The 21,128-nt window shown below is 35.1% G+C and overlaps 1 protein-coding gene across 1 annotated transcript; it reads left to right on the top strand.

The window, feature by feature from the left end:
• The first annotated feature begins 983 nt into the window (after positions 1–983).
• On the top strand, positions 984–21,128 carry LOC140756677 (myrosinase 1-like). Its single transcript, XM_073092236.1, has 11 exons — positions 984–1,009; positions 10,864–10,979; positions 12,838–12,985; positions 13,484–13,650; positions 14,451–14,711; positions 15,106–15,194; positions 16,287–16,434; positions 17,156–17,319; positions 17,786–17,938; positions 19,098–19,189; positions 20,246–21,128. The coding sequence occupies exons 1-11, from the start codon at positions 984–986 to the stop codon at positions 20,472–20,474; spliced, it is 1,593 nt and encodes a 530-aa protein (XP_072948337.1). The 3' UTR covers positions 20,475–21,128.

Raw genomic sequence — 21,128 nt, 5'->3', positions numbered from 1 at the left:
GACGCATGACGCACGTCGCCACGCTATACGATGGTATATATATACAGTCTATATGCAGTAGTGTGTACGGTGGGGCGACGCGTCGCCATGCGCAATCGAATTCAATAAATAGTCATCGTTATCTGGAAAAACGTAATATTTTATTTTATCATTATGACATATTAAGTTCTATCACAATATGTTCTTTTCTGCATATTACTTTTACAAAATAATGTCGATGTTTCACATCTGCCAGGCGTCCCGTGACGGCTCACATTTTTTTTATTGTATGATACACCCTAGAGCCCAAAGGGCTTGACGCATTACCGAAGAGTCATTGGATTCGTCTTAATTTTAGGAGTGAAATACGCGTAGATGAATAGGAGTGAAATATTTTGAAGGTGGTATAACCTTTTGTGGTTCGACTCCGGCGGCACCACCACCACACCTATTTCTACCTAATAACAACAGTGCTAGGCGCTGCTGTGTTCCGTTTTGAAGGGTGTGGTAAGGGAGACAGACTGTTCCGAGGCGCTCCAGTTTAGTCCTCAGGGGTAACGGCGCATCTTTGGCCGACCTCAGGTAGGAATATCTAATTCTATCTGGGGTTGATTACAGATATCCATGGGCGGCAGTAGCCACTTACCCTCAGGTGGACTGCATGCTTGTCTGCTACTCCTATATTATAAAAAAGGCTATATTTGCTTTTTTTTATAATAAGTCACTAGTTTGTCGTATTACCAGAAAATCCTTTCAATCAATAACCATATCATTGAGGTGAACAAAAATAATTGGTCAATGAGTTCATATTATAGTGTTAAATATTTTATATTACTACGGAACGCTCCCTGTGCCAGTTTGGTTTGCATTTGCTAATTAATAATTAAAATAGACATTACCTAACTTAATCGTTTATTATTTCCTACAACAAGAACAGGTCTCTTTTAAATACGAGAGCCGCTTCTGTCTTAGGTATATGAATACAGTGGCCAGTAAGTGCAAAGATGGCTTACAGCGCGCTCGTGCTAAGGTAGGACTTTCAAATACCTACTAGTAAAAAAATCTAATTTATAGAAAATACCATTAATTACATTTCTGATCTGTACTAAGACGCTAATTTATACTATTAAAATATAAAATATACACTAAATAAAGTTAATTTATAATTTAAAGTTCTAATATATACTAAAAATCTATATTACAAAACAATTATTGAATTGTGAATCAAAATTTGTTTTTATCCGCAATACATAAAGAAATCAAAATAAGGAAAAAAAAATACAGGTGGTACATCAAAATAAGGAAAAAAACCGCTCCGCCACGACCCGCGTGGCGGAGCGGTCACCATACCGGTCTGACGCACAAAGGGTCCCGGGTTCGATCCCCGGCCAGACAGATATCTCAATGATGAATTTAGATTTCTGTTTCTGGGTCTGGATGTTTGTGTATTTGTCTATGTGTGTGTCCATGGCACCCACGACATAGGGAATCCTAGTGTGGGGCTGTGAGTGTAGAAAGCGTTTATTTATTTATTATTAAATACAGGTACATACAAAAAAATAGTAAAAATAAGGGTGGATTAAAAAGCCTCACTGTACAGCAAGGTAACGCTGCCAGCGTTCTGGGCACTTTGCCACAAGTAGGAGTTTTGGATGACGTTCTTATTTTATAAGTATAATTTTATTATTATTTATATTTTAATTTATTATTATTTTAATTTATTATATTATTATTTATATTTTATTTACTGCTACTTCAATTTTAGTTATTTTGATTTTTTACCTAGTTTAACTTTTTTTTTAATAAAGATGTTTAGGGTGGAATAAAAATAGTGTACCTATTTTCAAATTCAAATTCGAATTCTTTATTGCTCATGCTTATTATCATAGGTCTTACAAATTAATTATAGTGCAAGCATGCACCCTGCTAGGGTATTGCAATATAATACTTGAGATTCGGTTATTAACAACGGATATTGAAATTAAAGTAAGAATTCTCGAATCGTATAAGATGCACTTTTATTGTTCATACTTGGAAGTGACACAGAGTACAGTATATCCACAGAGTATATCAAAAATGCAGAACACAGATAATAAATGCAACATAAGCTCCTCTAGCGGCAAGAAACAGAATATTTTGACATAATACAATTTATAATTTAACACTCCCACTTAAATTGTATTACAATGTAACCTATGCTTACAGTTTTTGATATAATAAAAACTTTACCACACTTTGCCTTGCATTTTAACATAACATATTAATATTACTGGAGTATTTAACATACAATAAAACAGCCTATATATTAAATACTTGATCTCTTATATAACTAAATTTACCAGAAGGTAAAGCCTTTGTTAAAAAGTCTGCAAATTGATTTGAGCTTTCTACATATTTAATGCTAATGATATTTTGTTCTACCTTTTCTCTAATGAAATTATACTTTATATCTATGTGCTTTGTCCTTCTATGATAAATTGGATTATGAATGAGTTTAATTGCACTGTGATTATCAATACATAGAGTCACCACCAACTGTGGTTCATGAATATCAATTAATAACTGTCTAAGCCATAAAATTTCTTTGGCAGCTTCACTTGCAGCCATATATTCAGATTCTGTAGTTGATAAAGCAACAGTATTTTGTTTTCTGCTAGCCCAAGATATAGGTCCACCATTCATCATAAAAATGTAACCAGTATTAGATTTTCTCGAATCAATATCTGAAGCAAAATCAGAATCAGAATAGCCTATTAATTCACTATTACCATTATAAGTAATACAAAGTTCTTTTGTGTTTATCAAATACCGAATAATTCTTTTTACAGCGTTCACATGTTCCCTACTAGGATTATTTAAATATCTACTAACAATGTTCAATGCATAAGAAATGTCAGGCCTAGATACAGTTGACAAAAACATTAAGGCTCCCACTGCTTCCCTATAAGGAAAATCTATAACACACTTATTCATATTTTTCTTTAAAATAACATTATTATCAGCAGGAGTACATGGATATGCCTCTGACATGTTAAATTTACTTATAATTTTCTCTATGTACAATTTTTGACTTATAACAATTGATCCATTAATTTTAATTATCTCCATACCAACAAACATATTTAAACTCAACACTTTTATCCTAAAACTTTGTTCTAAATCCTTAATTATGTGCAATAAAGTATTATGACTTTTTGATAGTAATAACGCATCATCGACATACAAAATTAGGATTACTTTATGATTATTAAAATTACCTACAAAAACACAATTGTCTGAGGGACACATTTCAAAACCATATGTAGTTAAGAAAGAAGAAAATTTCCTATTCCAACAGCGTGATGACTGCTTTAAACCATATAAGGATTTTAACAACTTACAGATCTTTCCTGGCTTAGCGTGGACCCCCTCAGGTATCTCCATATAGACATCCTCCAATAACTCACCATACAAAAATGCAGTTTTAACATCAAATTGTTGTAGTTCATAATTTTCTCGAGCTGCAAGAGATAATATTATTCTTATGGAGTCATACCGTGTAGTCGGTGAAAATGTTTCTTTGTAGTCAATATCTTTAGTTTGTGTAAAGCCTCGTGCACAGAGACGAGCTTTGTATCTTTCTATATCACCATTTGAATTTCTTTTTACACAAAATACCCATTTAGAAGTCACTGTCTTCTCATTTTTTTTATCTATTAACTTCCATGTTTTATTTTCTTCCAGTGAATGTAATTCTTCCCTTATAGCTTCCTTCCACTTATCACCATTTTTACAATTTATAGCTTCTTCATATGTAGTGGGTATATCATACTCAATAAAATTTGCTTCCTCATTTCTGATTCTCCTGGGTCGCAGAGTAATATTTCTTCTATTACATTCAGAAATCATTTGTGGAGGCTCGTAACTCACATTATTAGGATCCTCTCCTGATTCTATACTTTCAAAACTAGACTCTGAAGAACTTTGCTGTTTGCCTGGTGAAGAAACTGGCACAGTTTGTGTTTCTTGACAGTTTTCTTTCTCATTTGTGATAGAAATGGAAGTGATGTTTCTTCTTTGTATTGGTATGTTGTTCTCATTAAATCGTACATTTCTACTCACTGTTATCTTCCCAGTTTTACTATCAAACATTCTATAATTTTCATGTTCATACCCCACTAGTATCAGTTTTACACTCTTTCTGTCTAGCTTTCTTCTTCGTTCATCAGGTATATGGACATAACCTTCGGAACCAAAAACTCGTATGTGTTCAAGGGCAGGTTTTTCTCCATTCCATAGCTCATATGGAGATACATTTTTTGTTTGTGTAGAAGAACTTCTATTTAATAAATATATTGAACAGTTTACTGCTTCAGCCCATAGATTTAATGAGATATCACGAGAGTACAACATAGACCTGGCGCTCTCCATTGTTGTTCTCATTTCTCTCTCGACTCGACCATTTTGCTCTGGTGTGTATGGTGCTGTACGTTCATGCACGATCCCTTCATTTTCCAAATAAGTTTTAAATTCATGATTGATGTACTCACATCCATTGTCTGTATGCAATATACGAATTCCGTGGCCAAATTTATTTTTTACAATCGCATTATATTTCTTAAAGTAATCAAACACATCACTCTTGTGCTTCATCATAAATACATGTCTGTAACTGGTGGCTCCATCTTTAAATAAGACAAAATATCTTGCTCCTGATACTGATGTGTGTTCCATAGGACCGCATACATCGCTATAGGTTAAGTCACCAGCTTCACATTGTCCTCTAGCAGATTTATGAAAGGGCAGACGGCTCTGTTTACCATAGTGACATGCCTCACACATAAAGTTATCATCATCAGTCACAGTCACAGGAATTGCACCATTTTTGCTCATGTTTTGCACCTCTTTAATATTCAAATGTCCAAGACGCTCATGCCAGATTTTTAAACTTGATTGCACTACATTACAACTTATTTGCACTTTCGTTTTTATATTTACTTCATAAAGGTTGTTTTCTTTCAATGTTGCAGTCATAACCACAAGATTGTCTTTCATTATTAAGGCTTCACTGTGTTTCTTAATAATAACATATCCTTTCCTTGTTGCCATACCTTCTGAAAACAAATTTCTGTGCAAATCTGGTACATAAAGTACATCCTCTATAATACTTTGCTCCCACTTTCCATTCACACATCTATTAATCAATACATTTCCATGACCTTTCACCATAAGTTCCTTCTTGTTTCCCAATCTCACAGTTCTGTCAACATTATTTGGACCATATTCTTGTAATTCACAGAAGTAATCATGTCTATAAGACATGTGTGCAGATGCACCACTGTCAAGAATCCATACATCTGTATCAGCCTCAGATTGTAAACACTGCTCCGCACTGAATGCTAGCAACTTTTGCTCTTGAAAGGAAACCCTCTCAGACTTCTTTGGGGCTCGACAATCCCTTGCAAAATGCCCTCTTTTGTTGCAATTATAACATACAAATCTATGCCGATTATGTTGGCCCGGTGTAGAACTTTTGTTTTCATTTTGGGACTTATTTTGCTTTCTAGTTTGTTTTACAGTTATTAAAGCACTCTCAGATTCTTCTTCATTTGTTAAGCTTGCTTCCTCATCCAATAACCTTGCTGTTAGGTTCTGTATAGTTTGTGCCTCTGGGTTTAATGACAACCATGCTTGACGCAGAGAGCGGTATTTAGATGGCAATGTACTTAATATTTTGGTCATTACAGCAGTGTCACTTATCTTTTCACCACTTTCTTTTAATTGCTTAGCCAAATTCTCCACTTTGGACACATGTTGTGCGATATTGTCAGTTGGTGACATTCTATATTGATAAAACTTCTCATGCACAATCATTTTATTGAGTTCGGATTTCTGTTCATAAATTGATTCTAGTTTGGCCATCACATCTTTTGCTGTGTCGCAATTTTCAATTAGGGAGATTTGATTTAGTTCCATAGATGAAGTTATAATGAACATGGCCATACCGTCGTTTTTCTCCCACTGGTTTGTATCACCCGTTGTGGGTCTAGCTGCATTGATATTTAAGCCTTTCGCTTTTAAGGCACAATTTATTTGGAACTTCCATTGCCTGAATTCTTTGCCATTAAACTTCTCAACTCTCATTGAATTTGAGACTTCCATGTTGAGGTTACGTTGTAAAATCACGATGCCGGCAATTTACAATTTTTAACTTGTATATACAGATATACACGTATATTTACTTTGCTCTTTACTTAATCCGTATTTTTGAACGTGCCTGGGCACATAACCACTTGAGATTCGGTTATTAACAACGGATATTGAAATTAAAGTAAGAATTCTCGAATCGTATAAGATGCACTTTTATTGTTCATACTTGGAAGTGACACAGAGTACAGTATATCCACAGAGTATATCAAAAATGCAGAACACAGATAATAAATGCAACATAAGCTCCTCTAGCGGCAAGAAACAGAATATTTTGACATAATACAATTTATAATTTAACAATAATATTTACAATTTTATTTTTTAACACCGAAATATCTTTATCATTATTAAACAAATATTTTTAAATTCATAGCCAAGATAGAATTAATTATACAATGTCAATTATTTTAAAGAATTAATTGGTCAATTATTTGTATAGGTCAGAATTTCAATGTCAGTTAAGTAAATAATATTATTTAATTGCCAATTTGGTTAAGATTTAATAAAGATAGTACATTACGATACGCGTGGCCAAAGTAGGCTATTATTGCACGGTGTGAAGTTAGCGCCCGAGCGCAGCGAGGGTACTACACGCCATTTTAAAGACCACCCTCCCCCCCCCTAAATGGGTCACGTAGTATGGGTACGTTCCCTAAAAATAATTAATCTAAAATGGATACAAGATAGAAAGGAACTTAGAATACATAAAAATAAATTAACGGTAATATTTAATAGCCTAGATCAATTTGAAGTTTTTGATTAAATTTATATAAAGGTTCTGAAAAAAAAAAATATAAACATTATGTTTTCCACATTGTTATAATCTCTTAATGCAAGGTTTAAAAGCGAATTGTATGCATATTGGAAAGCAGTGATAGCAAAAAGCAGTGAGCCTAGTGGTTAAGAAACTCGGCCTCTCGATCGAGGGGTCCGAGGTTCAAATCCCTCTGATTTTTCGAAATTATGTGCGTATTAAAAATTAATTATCACTTGCCAAAACGGTGAAGGAAACATCGTGAGGTAACCTGCATACCTGAGAGATTTATAAAAAAAAAATCCCAAAAGGTATGTGAAGTCTACCAATACGTACTAGGCCAGCGCGGTGGACTATGGCCTAATCCTCATTCTGAGAGAAGACCCGTGCCCAGCAGTGGGACAATAATGGGTTGATTATGATGATGATGCTGATGCATATTGACATTTGTTGTAAAAGGTATAAAAAGGCTTGTGATTACTTAGTCGTGCAGAAGGTACACAAAGATACCTATGATTTATCTTAAAAATATTACGGAGAACTTTAAAATCTTAATTCATCAAGATTCTTTAATGTTTTCTATAATAAGGAAGTGACATTTATTATCACGCTTTTATTAGCTTGACCTGTATGTTTGTATGGCACGGAATCTTTGAACTCAATGACATTATCATCATCAGGTGTCGAGTCAGGGATCGTGAGGAATTAGGATTAACGATTTTCCTTGTGCGATTTTACCTATGTAGATTATAGGCATTAATCATATGCAAATATGGCTAGTTTATGTTATATGTTAGCAAGGGAAAATGAAGCCTACAAATTAAAGAAACGTAAGAACTACTTCACACTAGAAATATAACCCGGAGCCTTCAGCTCTTCTGTTGAATGAGAATTTATCATTCGGATTGCTAGATTTCACAAATGTCTGAGAACTTTTGTTGTAGCATCTTCTTCGCTATGTCATAATTAAATCCTAATACGAACATAATTTTCATAAACCAGATATTATAAGATTAGAGTAGTTAATGAGCATACATTCCACCTGATGGTAAGTGGTCACCGCCCAACGTCATCTATAACCAACTTTATATAATAATAATAATAACCATTTATTTCAGACAATATAAACAAAGATACAAAAGTATAATTGAAAACAGAGGTCCATATCAAAATGATATATAATGATGATGATATTATATGAAAGATTTCTACCTGAAGCCAATCACAGATGCATTACTACTCCTGAAGAATGAAATGGTATTTGAAGGTGGTAGAACCCTTTGTGGTTCGATTTCGGCGGCACCACCGCCACACCTGTTTCTGCCTCATAAAGGCGGTGGTAAGGGAGACATACTTTTCCGAGGTGTTCCAGCTTAGTGCTCAGGGGTAGCGGTGCATCTGGGGTCGACTTCAGGTAGGAATATCGAATCCTATCTGGGGTTGAGTACAGATGTCCTTGGGGGCAGTAGCCACTTTATTATATCAGGTGGATTGCATGCTTAGATACACGCTACTCCTATATTATAAGAAAAATGTCAGTTGTTAAAATTATAATGAAACGTCATCACATGCGGTATATAACTATCAAAAGTAGGTCATATAAATCATGTAAAAAGAAAAGTCTACAAGAAATTACAATTTGAAATTATTTTTTAATGACCCATTAAATTAATTATGCCTGTGTGAAACAAATAATTCTATTATTTATGTCATTCTGATGTGCATATTTTTAAAATTATTCTTATAATAATACTGGTGTTTATATGCATTGAATATGTTAGAATAAAAATAGTACTAATAAAAATAAATTAAAAACGAGTATTTATTATAAAAATCATTTCATACAAATTAGTATAATTTTTTAAAGACAAGTATCTATTATAATTTTTTTCATACGAAATAATGTATTTTTTTATATAGGAGTAGCAGACAAGCAATCCACCTGTACCTCCGCCACGATGCGAAGAGAATTCATGTAAACAAACCGATTTTAGGGTCACCAAAAAACTGACACTGTAAAAATGACTAATTTCCTTGTTCTTATGTTTAATTCTACAAATAACCTCACAATTAAATTATATCCATTATTTCTATATCTCATTACATGCGATGCACTTTTACAACTTTTTAATTATTGCGTTTGGACAAATAAAAATAAAATATTCATATAAGTTAGTTAGTGATAACCCTAGAAATAGGCCATGTCATAGGAATGCCACGTTGTAAGAACATTTGGTCTCATTTTGATTTGGTGTTTTAAATACAATTTCAATTAATTTATCCTTAACCTTTCACCAATCCACAACGCAGCAGAGTGGTTTGTTGGTAGGATATGAGTATCTACTAATTCACAGTTCGTTGTAATATGAGATATGCATTTATATCATCAAAATAGAATTTCACAATTCATTATAAGTACAAGAAGTATGAATTTACTTAATACACATTAGAATACGAATTAAAAATAATAAAACATACGAGATTAATCTCGAAACTTAAAAGTAAAGTCAAGGTCAAATATTTATTCACAATATTGTATCCAAAGCAGACATAATGTGCCGAATAGAACAAGCAATATTGATAGAAAACAATTAAAATTTTACAATATTATTTGTAAATAAATTACACCGACGAAAAAAGGTTTTTGTTACATGCCCCTTATCGGTTGCTAAGCAACGATTGTTGGTAAACATTCTTCTTCCAATTTGGCTGGGGTATAACGGTAAGTGGCTGCTGCCGCCCATAGACATCTGTCGGCTTGACTTCGGCGACACCACCGACAAATCTGTCTGCTTAATAGCAGCAGTGTTAAGCTCTGTTGTCCGCTTTGAAAAGTGTGGTAAGACTCCAATCTTGGGATGACCGAAAAAAAGTTAGCAATATTGCAGTGTGTACACTTCGTTAGCGAAATAGCAAGCGCATACCTTGACATCAAGAGACTTGTTTTGCTTATCGCTAAGCAAGGCAATGGCGATCTACCAAGGTAATAAGGAATATTGTGTACAGTTACTCTATACCCAAAGTTCAATCCCAAACTTTTTATTATAACAAGATACCGTAAAGAATTTAAACACAAAAGGTTTATACCACGTTCCAAAATTGTAAAAGAAAGTTCTCAAAAGTGTGTGACGCCTGGGTACCTGACCTTTTATTTTATTTATTTATTTTAACAGACGAGCATGCAGTCCACCTGATGCTAAGTGGCTACTACAGCCCATGGATATCAGTAATCAACCCCAGATAAGATTACATTCCTACCTGAGCTGGGCACAGATGTGATGCAACCCTATAGGACGGCGCCGAAAGTTAGAGTAAAGATAGTTACAGCAATAGAAGTTCGTACATTCTACCATTACAATGGTGTGCAATAACTTGATATATATATATATATATATATATATAATGAAATGTCATAACTTAATACGATAGATATAGATATATATATATATATATATATATATATATATATATATATATATATATATATATATATATATATATATATATATATATCGTATTAAGTTATGACATTTCATTTTTATTCTTTACATTGAAAATATTCATTGATGCCATAAACGCAGTGTTGCATAAGCCATTCGGTAATTTTCCTCTTAAAAATGTTTAAGGTCAGATCTTTGTATTTGTCTGGTAAGTTGTATATTTTTATAGCTGTAAGATAAGCATTTTTCCTCTATAATTCTAGTCTCGATTTTGGCATGAATAAACTAAATTTATTTTTGTCTGCATTCCTTCTTACATATTGATATTGGATTTTAAAATAGTGTGGGTGCTGCCTAACAAACATCAATGCCAATTAGATGGACAGTATCCTCCATTCCTACCTCCATGTTAAAAAAGACTAGACTAAACTAGAATGTTTTAAAAAATATTTCAGTGTCAGTATACTACAATGATTTCGTCAATAATAAATACCCTGTTAGTTTCAGTGTGCTGTTACATTCGGCAGTGGGTCTTCATCACAAGAAGTTCCCACCTGATTTTCAGTTTGGAGCTGCCACATCTGCTTATCAGGTCGAAGGGGGCTGGAATGCGAGCGGTGAGTTCATAACTAATAATAATGGAATCTAATAATAATACATTTACTATTAGTAGATTGTCAATATAAAAATATAGCTATTACGTATTTCTGGTCTCTTCTAAAACGGTAACTCTTAAAGTGCGATATAATGGAAAACTTCTACTTACATAGGCGGACTGTCTTCCGTTTTGCAACGATATATCGTCTTCAACCCATTCCTGTCGTCGTCAACCCTTCTGGGCACTAGATTGCCTCAGAGTTAGATTATGGTCATCAGGGTTGACCATGCTAGCCAAGTGTGGATTGGTAGACTTCACATAATTATAAATACTATCGTTTTAAAGTCCTCAGGGGCGTACGATTTCTTTATCATTATTAAAAGTAATTTTATTTTATTTTATTTTTACATTCTTGGGAAACTTACAGCTAAATACAGTTATACATAAATTATAAGAGAAGAATAGGTACATAAAGGCCAATAACAAGTTTCCAGTGATAGTATACAAAATATTAACATACAAAAAGAAACAAGACGTAAACGGACACGCGCACAGATAAAAAAAAACGTAGTAGTAGACCCTAGTACAATAAATATGAGAAATATAGGTGTATATGTTATACAGGTAGTAAACAGATAAGTAACACTATAGTCTGATTCATAATTAGGTGTCCAAAATGTAAACAAAGAAATGTCACTGTCAAAATTAACACGAAACAAAAACTTTAACAAACTCAACAAAAAACGAAAATTTAACAAATATATACAATTTAACAAACGCGTTATGTAAACTAGAAACCATTCGAATTCAATCACAATCACGAAAATTAATAATATCAGTTACGAAACTTAAAAATGACAGGACAAGAAATGTCTTGGATTCCGATTGTGTTACCATTATCACATTTTAATTTTCTACCATAAACTTTGTTTTTTATTATTATTACTGTATGGGACGAAATTGAGGTGATATAAATATTAGAAAATGCGAATTAATCTTAATTTATTTAGATTATTATTTTATTATTGTTATATTACTTTAATATCGACAAAAATAAGAAACTACCATTTCTAACGTATTTTCTTGATAGGTCAACACCTTTGTTTACATTTTGGACACCTAATTATGAATCAGACTATATAAAGGAATAAGTGTAAAATAAGATATTTACCTATTATAGAGAAAAAAAAAACATACTCGTACAGCAACAAAAAAATAAAAAAAGTAAACAAAAAACACATGCTATGAATTACAGTACCTCGGACTCGTTAGTACCGAGAAACTGTAATAATTAATATCTAATAAGCACATTATTTTGAACCTGGGATTACCTATGTAGTTACGCGAAACCTATGTAAACGAGCTACTTTTTACCAATAGTATTAATCTATGCATATCATATGGTAGGTAGTCTACCTAACCCTTTTTTTCTTTTTTTGTTTTGTTAACGATGGAGAAACCTTCAAAATGTACCCGATGCCATGGGAGTGATACCGGGTTATGTGGAACTTTTACCGCACTAAAAGCCCCCCGGTGGCCGTCTTCGGCGTTTGGTGGAGAACTCCGGGATCTCTAACGGAATACAACCGGAGTCCTCCTAACGCGATGCCCTTCTATCGGGATCTGCCTTGGGGGAGCAATTTGCGCTCCCCACACACACACATCCCCTGGTGATTACAGATATGCGACCACACAAGCCGCTGTCCTTCCCGGGGTCGCTTGCTGGACGGTTTGAGCTCCCACTCTTGCCGCCCGCAACCCCAGAAGGCCTTTTTAGTCGCCTCCTACGACAGGCAGGGGATACCGTAGCCCTATTCTGGTCCCGGTACTACAGGGACAGTCATACCTAACTCTAACGAGAATACTTGCATTTTCAGACAAAGGCGTAAGCATATGGGACAAGTTTTGCCACGATCACCCAGAACTGATCATTGACAAAACTAATGGAGACGTATCATGCGACTCCTATCACCAGTGGCGACAAGATGTTCAAATCTGCCACAACTTGGGCTTGGACTTTTATAGGTAAATATGTCTGAGGCCATAAATTTTCTCTTGAAGTCTACCACTTCTAATAAAACCCCAATTTGGTCTGATAGATAGATAAGTTGATATATTTCTTTAATAAACATGAAACAGATATGCAATCCAATAAATGGTAAGTTACCACATGCGCTGATGAACACTTAACATCAAGCAATTTACAGATAAAATGAATCCAACATGAGACAAGCCAGAGACGCATAGCTTATCACTAAGAACTAAGTTAAAATTCCTTATATAAGCTTACAAGTTTACAACTGGTACCTGTAGGGAATACTAATTAAACTGGAATACCATATTAAATATATTATATCTACGGAAACAAACCTATAAAACTGCTATGAAACAGAAATTAGTACGACATAGGAGCTCTCGCAATCAAGTGTCCTCGCAATGAAGTGTTATATCACCATATATATTAAGTATTTACTTATTTGTGCTTAAACAAAACTTATTAACACAATCTTATCTGCTAATCAGGTTCTCAATATCATGGTCTCGGCTGCTTCCAACGGGATTTTCCAATAAAGTAAGCAAAAGTGGCGTAAAGTATTACAATAACCTAATAAATGGGCTACTGGAAAAGAACGTCAGGCCAGTCATCACGCTGTACCACTGGGACCTACCGCAGCTGCTACAGGAACTTGGTAACACTTTCGTACATAAATAATTCCATCATATTAATAAATTTAAGACAGTGATAGCCTAGTGGTTAAGAAACTCGGCCTCTCTATCGAGGGGTCCGAGGTTCAAATCCCAGGCACGCCCCTCTGATTTTTAAAACTTATGTGTATTAGAAATTAATTATCACTTGCTAAACGGTGAAGGAAAACATCATGAGAAAACCTGCATGCCTGAGAGATTTCCAAAAAAAAAATCTCATGTATGTGTATGTAAAGTCTACCAATACGCACTTGGTCAGCGCGGTGGACTATGGCCTTATCCTTTTCATTATGAGAGGAGACCCGTGCCCAGTGGGACAGTAATGGGTTGATGATGATGATGATTAATAAATTGGATTTAAAAGTTGCTCTATAACATAGTTTATCACAGTGGATGATAACGCTAGAGGCATACGGGGGGGAGGGGGGGGTGAAGGGCCCAAACAAAATAAAGGGGCAATTTCCCATCACATCAATGGTTTATGCGCTGGTATAATGGCCCCTGGTCACTGTCTGCCATGGACATCTGTAACTTTATATAAAACAAAGGCTCTACCAAAAGTCCAGTGCAAACGTTGACTGTGAGGATTGACTCTAAGGTAGATTCTGAAGAGAAGGTAGCTTTGTGCGTAGTCAACTAACATTCACAAGCTCAACGCAAGAGTTCGTCACGATGGAAAAAGTGTGACGATAGTTACTCCAAGATCAAATTATAGTTGTTTTTCTATCTTTCGTCTCATGCTGCAAATGAACCAAACATTTAAACCATAAATTCATTATTTCAGGAGGCTGGACCAACCCCTTAATAACAGACTGGTTTGCCGAATACGCAAGCGTCGTGTTCAAGTTATTTGCTGATCGCGTGAAAATGTGGGTGACGATTAATGAGCCGAATCTCATGTGCGATTTAAACTATAACACAGGCTTCTTAGCTCCACGAGTGAAGGATCCTACTACCGCTGCGTATCTTTGCAATAAGCACGTGTTGGTGGCACATGCGAAGGCGTGGAGGCTGTATGATAGGGACTACAAGCGTAAATATCACGGTAAGTTTCTAAAGATGCTCGGAGACACTTTTTAAGGTTCTGTAGCCAAAACGTAAAACCAGAACGCTATTACTAAGCCTCATTGTCTGCCTGTCTGTCACAGGGCTCTACCTCTTAAACTAGATACTTGATTTTTTTACAGAGTATGTTAAGCATCACAATTTCCTGCTTTTTTCTCATAAGTTCGTCGTTAACCCATTACTGTTCCAATGTTGGGTACGGGTCTCCTCTCAGAATGGGATGCACTAGACTATAATCCACCGCTCTGGCTAAATGCTTATTGACCACTTACCATCAGGTGGGCTGTATGCTCGTCTGCTACTCCTATATTATATTAAAAAAGTTTCTATCACTGCTATATTTGTAACAATTATGTATTTATTATGTTTTTCAGGCATAATGTCAATAGCAAATCACGCGGTCTGGATGGATCCGGTGAACGGAGACGAGGAGGACATTATTGAATTAGCAAGAGAACATTCAGTAAGTTTTTTATAATATAGGAGTAGCAGACAAGCATGTAGTTCACGTAATGGTAAGTGGATATTACCGCTCGTGTACATCTGTAATCAACCCCAGATAGGATTAGATATTCCTAGATGAGGTCCACAGTTGCGCCGCTACCCCTGAGGACTAAGCTGAGACGCCTCGGAAAAATATGTCTTCCTTACCACACCTTTCAAACCAGAACACAGCAGTGCTTAACACTGCTATTAGCGGTGGTGCCGCCGGATTCGAACTACAAAGGGTTCTACCTTCAAAACGTATAGTATAATGAAGGATCCTAAGCAATATTATAAATGCAAATGTGTGTTAATTTATTTATTTGCTACCCTTTCTCGTCTTTACTAGATAACTGAGTGTCATGAAATTTTGTACCCACATTATCAGTGTTTCGCAAAAGGACATAGGATACGTTTTATCCCGATAAAAAGCACCGTTCCCGAGGGATGGATAAAAACTTCGGAACGTCAACGAAGCCGTGGGTAAAAGCTTGTTTTGCTAAAATTATATCATACTGACTAAGTATTCTATTTTATTTATTTATTTCCTCTTTATGGACCATGTTAAAAACAGTGTGGTACAAAAGGCGGACTTAATACTAAATAGTAATGCTAATAGTATGAGTACTGAGTAAAGGTGCTTTGTCTCCAAACTCTTAAAAAAATGAATTGCATGGTCACTATATTCATCATCATAATATTGACCTAAAGCAACGCAAATATGCAAAGATATATGACAGAAATAAATTAATAATATTCTTTATTGTACCCAACAAGAATAAAATACAATAGAATACAAGAAACATACAAATATTGAACGATACAAAAGGCGCCTATCGCTACAACAGCGATTTCTTCCAGGCAACCTTAGGGTGAGGAGTTAAAGAGTGGATGAATTTAAAAGAATAGGTAGGGTGCAAATAAATAATAGTTAAAAGACTACCTTCATAATACATAAAACAGTGTAAATATAAAATATAATTATAACTAAATAAATAATTAACATACTTGATATATATAAAAGTAGAAATAATGTAATACTAAGATAAATTGTTTATGTCAACTTTAACAGATTGGTCGATACACACATCCGATCTACTCTAAACAAGGTGGGTGGCCACCGATTGTTGAAAAGAAAATAGCAGAGTATAGTAAAGAGAAAGGCTACGCCACTTCCAGGCTACCACCGTTCACTCAAGAAGAAATTCTTCTTATAAGGGGTAAGTATTTTTGAAAAGATGGAATAGCAAACGAGTATGCAGTCCGTCATCAACCCATTACTGTCCCACTGCTGGGCACGGGTCTCCTCTCGGAATGAGAAGGATTAGGCCATAGTCCACCGCGTTGGCCAAGTGCGTATTGGTAGACTTTACATACCTTTAAGATTTTTATTATTTAAATTTCTCAGGTATGCAGGTTTCTTCACGACGTTTCCCTTCGCCGTTTTAAGCAAGTGATAATTAATTTTTAATACGCTCATAACTGAAAAATCAGAGGTGCGTGCCTGATATTTTAACCTCGGACCCCTCATTCTAGAGGCCAAGTGTCTTAACCATTAGGCTATCACTGCATTAGCATGCTATCACTGTCAAATATCATCAGTTAGTGGCTCCTGCTGCTCATGGAGATCTGTAGATCCTAGATAATTAATCCTACATGAACAAGCCCTACGCGGCTAACCTCGAATGTATTTGCTACCCTGTGAAGTAAGTTGGCACGCCTCGGTGAACTGTCTCTCGTACCACACCCTTCAGTCAAGAATATAGAAACTGGTCTAAGATCCCGATATAAGACAACCTTTACCGAGCTGGTTAATGGATGAAAAGTATTTTAAGTTGAATTAAATATATCGATAATTAAGTATATTGCATATGGATTGTCTCAAAAATTTCAGTCCTAACCTTCATTTAATTTAGATCCTAATAGTAGATATTTTTCTAGGATCCTACGATTACTTGGCGTTAAATTATTACACCAGCCGTTTAGTACGGAAAGCTAGACCTGGCGATGATCCTGGCGTGTTCTTCGACACTGGGGCACCAGAATTAGGTCTCATTTTGGAAAAAGATCCCGAATGGCCTATTATTGGACATGATTTTGTACCGGTAAGTGAAAATATTAATGTTTTTATCAGACTAATATTTTTCGAGTCATGTATGTATATATGTATGTATGTATGTCTCATTCTTTGGAACACTCTACAGCCCAAACTGATTTAAACTGGGGGTTTAATGGCGATGCTTACACTGCATAGCAGTTTCTATAGATTTTAACACAGATTTCATCTCGTTTCACATTGACTTCTGCAATTGCAATCTTGCCAGTTACTCCCAACCGATTGAGATGAAATTTGCAACACATACATTTGATTTGGATGACAATACATGATTAGCTAGTGACGTCATTATACATTAAATATGACAGACGCTCCAATATGGTGGACCAGTTATTTTTTATACACCTCCATGAGAGTTATCAAATGAAAGGTTTTTTAAAGGAAAACAAAAAAATCGTGTTACAAAAAGCTTATTAAAAAATCCTATTTTAATATAAATTTACTTCAAATTCCAGTCATATCCCAAAGGTCTTCGGTCAATAGTCTCGTGGATCCGGCAACAGTATGGGGACTTGAATTTCTTCGTCACTGAGAATGGCTATGGTAATACGAACCCAGACCTCGAGGATTACGACAGAGTGGACTACTATAGACTTCATTTAGAACAGGTAAGTTTAGTAAAGGTAATATTGTCAGGAATATCGTTAGGAAATTATTTAAAAACAACGTTTATAATTTGTATGGTTACTTGTTATTTTCTTAACTTTGTTAAGAAACATACAAATTATTATAGATTCGACCACAAAAGTGGCAGAGTAACGTTCTTTACAACAATCGGAAAATAACTACCCAGAAGGCGATCTACAGAGCCTTTTTATACGCCCCTTTTTTGTTAATACCCTCATTTGACAATTAAATTTTCTGTCTTCTATTGACGTTCCTAACAATATAATACTTTGTGGTTTGACTGCGGCATCTCAACCTCTAACAATATTATTAAACACTACTGTCCCATATGGAAAGTCCCAGTACGAAATGGGTTACACATGTCCATAGACCACAGTAACCACATGTCATAATGTGGACTGCATGCTCTTTGTACTTGTAACATTTATTTGAAAATAATTCAAATAAATGTTGGTTTAGTACATAGTTCTGAAGTTGTAATGAGATCCCCTGTGAAACTAGCCGCATACAATGGTGTTTGAATCATGTCGATCGGTCGCGGCATCGCTAAAAATCGCTGAACATACATAAAATAATAATAATGAAAATAATAATAATACCCCACGAATAGATAACCTCTCTTCCTTTGGGAAGTCGGTTAAAAAGAATACTATAATACTGCTAAGTATTACAATATTTTATGCTCCCTTTATTGTATGTTTCTGTAAACATCACTACGACAACATCATGATTCAAGATGATTCAAGAGGGGCGCAAAAATAGTTCTCTTCTAAAGCCGGGGATGCATTGGCGACTCCTCTGGCGTTGCAAATGTCCATAGGCGACGGTGACTCTTTTCCACCAGGTAGCCCGTCTGCCTTATCGTTAGGTATAAATATAAAAAATGAGTATACCAATGTTACCAGGAAGTACTCAAGGTGTGTTTTTCTGATTTAAAAGCTTTAATAAGGCTTTAATAAGAATAGGGTGGCGCAAAATTAATCACCCTATTTTGATTAACTTTTGTACTGAATAAAAAAGTGATTTTTAGGAAAATAAATCACCTGTATTTTTTGCTTATTAGAAAATATGATATCTGTCGTGTGTCTTCCACTAGCGTTGACTTTATCTTATTATTGATTGCATTTATTTTGTTCTCAGATACTAAATTCAATTCACGATGATGGTGCGAATATCACCGGATTTACGGCTTGGTCTCTTATCGACAACTTTGAGTGGATATCAGGATATACGTAAGTCTTCTCTTATTCCATCCAATATCATAAATTTGGGGGTTTTAAGGCGATACTTACACTGCATAGAACTTTATATGTATATGCTATAGTATTTTTTTTATTATATAGGAGTAGTAAACGAGCCTGCAGACGACCTGATGGTAAGTAGCTACTGCCGCCCATGGACATCTGTAATCAATCCCAGATAGGATAGATAGGATTAGATATTCCTCCCTGAGGTCGGTCACATGTGCGCCGCTACTCCTGAGGACAAAGCTGGAATGCCTCAGCAAAGTATGTCTCCCTTACCACACCCTTTATAATACCTTCATAGTATGTTTGTAATTTAGGTGTTCCTAAGGGTGAATCCCATTGGCTACCATCTGAGGAAAAGTTTACTTAAGTTACGCTTAAGTAAACTGCTACCAGTAGAACATGAAACTTGATTTTAGCGACAATCAGTGGCATATGTATAATTACAGTCGAAAAATTAATCTGCAATAAATTGTCTATGCATAAAAATTGTCTATGTTAAAGGTGGTAGAACCCTTTGTGGTTCGACTCCGGCGGCACCACCGCCACACCTATTTCTACCTAATAACAGCAGTGTTAGGCGCTGCTGTGTTCCGGTTTGAAGGGTGTGGTAAGGGAGACAGACTTTTCCGAGGCGTTCTAGCTCACTCCTCAGGGGTAGCGGCGCATCTGTGGCCGACCTCAGGTAGAAATATCTAATCCTATCTGGGGTTGATTACAGATGTCCATGGGCGGCAGTAGCCACTTACCATCAGGTGGACTGCATGCTCGTCTGCTACTCTTATATTATAAAAAAAAAAAAAAATCGGTACCCTTAAACTTCTAAATAGTTGTTGAGCATCTGTTGACAGTCGCATTATTCACTGCTTTATTGCTAAAGATACCTTGCACTAGCGATAGAAACCAATGGGCCATCCTATTTAAAATTGACTGAGTATAAGCAATGATGGTAAAGACTACTTAGCCATCAAAGTAACTGCACTGCATATTTACTTTAGATATATAGATAAAATTCCTTCATTTCTTTTATCTTTTTCCCAGGCAAAAATTCGGTCTCCATCAAGTAGACTTCACTGATCCAGAACGCAAGCGGATCCCTCGGGCATCTGCGCACTTTTTCGCAGATCTCATCAAGAGAAGAACGCTCGACATCCCCATTAAGAAACATCTTCATAAACGGGAACACACACACAGCGGCAACAGCACTGTCATTAATGATTTGAACTGTCTCTTCATCAGCTTTGTGATCCTAGTGTACACTTTACACTAAGTTTTAACTTAGTGTTCATTGAATACCGTTGGTATTATGGTAATCTCATGTAATGGCAAAATCATGATCTGAATTGCTTCTTTATCGGATTTTGGCTCTAACTGCATTTGTATTTAATTTATACGTTGAAATTATCGTTTGGTGATGAAATTATAGAAGTCACTAGCAAAATCATGACTTGAATTGCCTCATGACCGTGTAGTCAAAATCATCATCAAATCATGAGTGATCTGAACTGTAGAATTGTATTTATATTTTATATTGTTACCTGACTGCGGAGGGTAATGTTATTCGAGCGTACGTATGTATATATATATCATATTTTAGCATACTCTATATAGTCTATATACGCTTGACGAATTTCAACAATATCGACTGCTGAAGATAGATTTTAATGGCTAAAAAATACGCGAGAAATGGCCTAGTACTATCAACTGTTATTGTCGTAAAAAAACTTAAATAAGCCAGAATAGTTCATAATGTTTTGTTACAGTGTTAAATAATATAATGTTCGAGTCGAAAATTAATTTGATTGTCTTTTTGAATTTATAGAAAAAAATCTAGCATTATTAGCTAAATTAAGTACGTAATTTTAAAATTACGCTAAGATTAACTTTAATGGTTATGCAAAAAATAATTTATATTATTTTTAAG

This window comes from Epargyreus clarus, unplaced genomic scaffold (genome assembly GCF_041222505.1).
Source record: "Epargyreus clarus isolate Ecla_fem2 unplaced genomic scaffold, WU_Ecla_fem_2.2 ptg000035l, whole genome shotgun sequence".
NCBI classification, from domain to species: Eukaryota; Metazoa; Arthropoda; class Insecta; order Lepidoptera; family Hesperiidae; genus Epargyreus; species Epargyreus clarus.
This window is presented reverse-complemented; position numbering and strand designations above follow the sequence as displayed.

Excerpts from the sequence above, each read along its gene's own strand:
- LOC140756677 (XM_073092236.1), top strand. The coding sequence starts at position 984 with ATGGCTTACAGCGCGCTCGTGCTAAG. Across the intron at positions 15,195-16,286 it reads AATTAGCAAGAGAACATTCA|ATTGGTCGATACACACATCC; the intron begins GTAAGTTTTTTA and ends CAACTTTAACAG. Across the intron at positions 17,320-17,785 it reads TTGGACATGATTTTGTACCG|TCATATCCCAAAGGTCTTCG; the intron begins GTAAGTGAAAAT and ends TTCAAATTCCAG.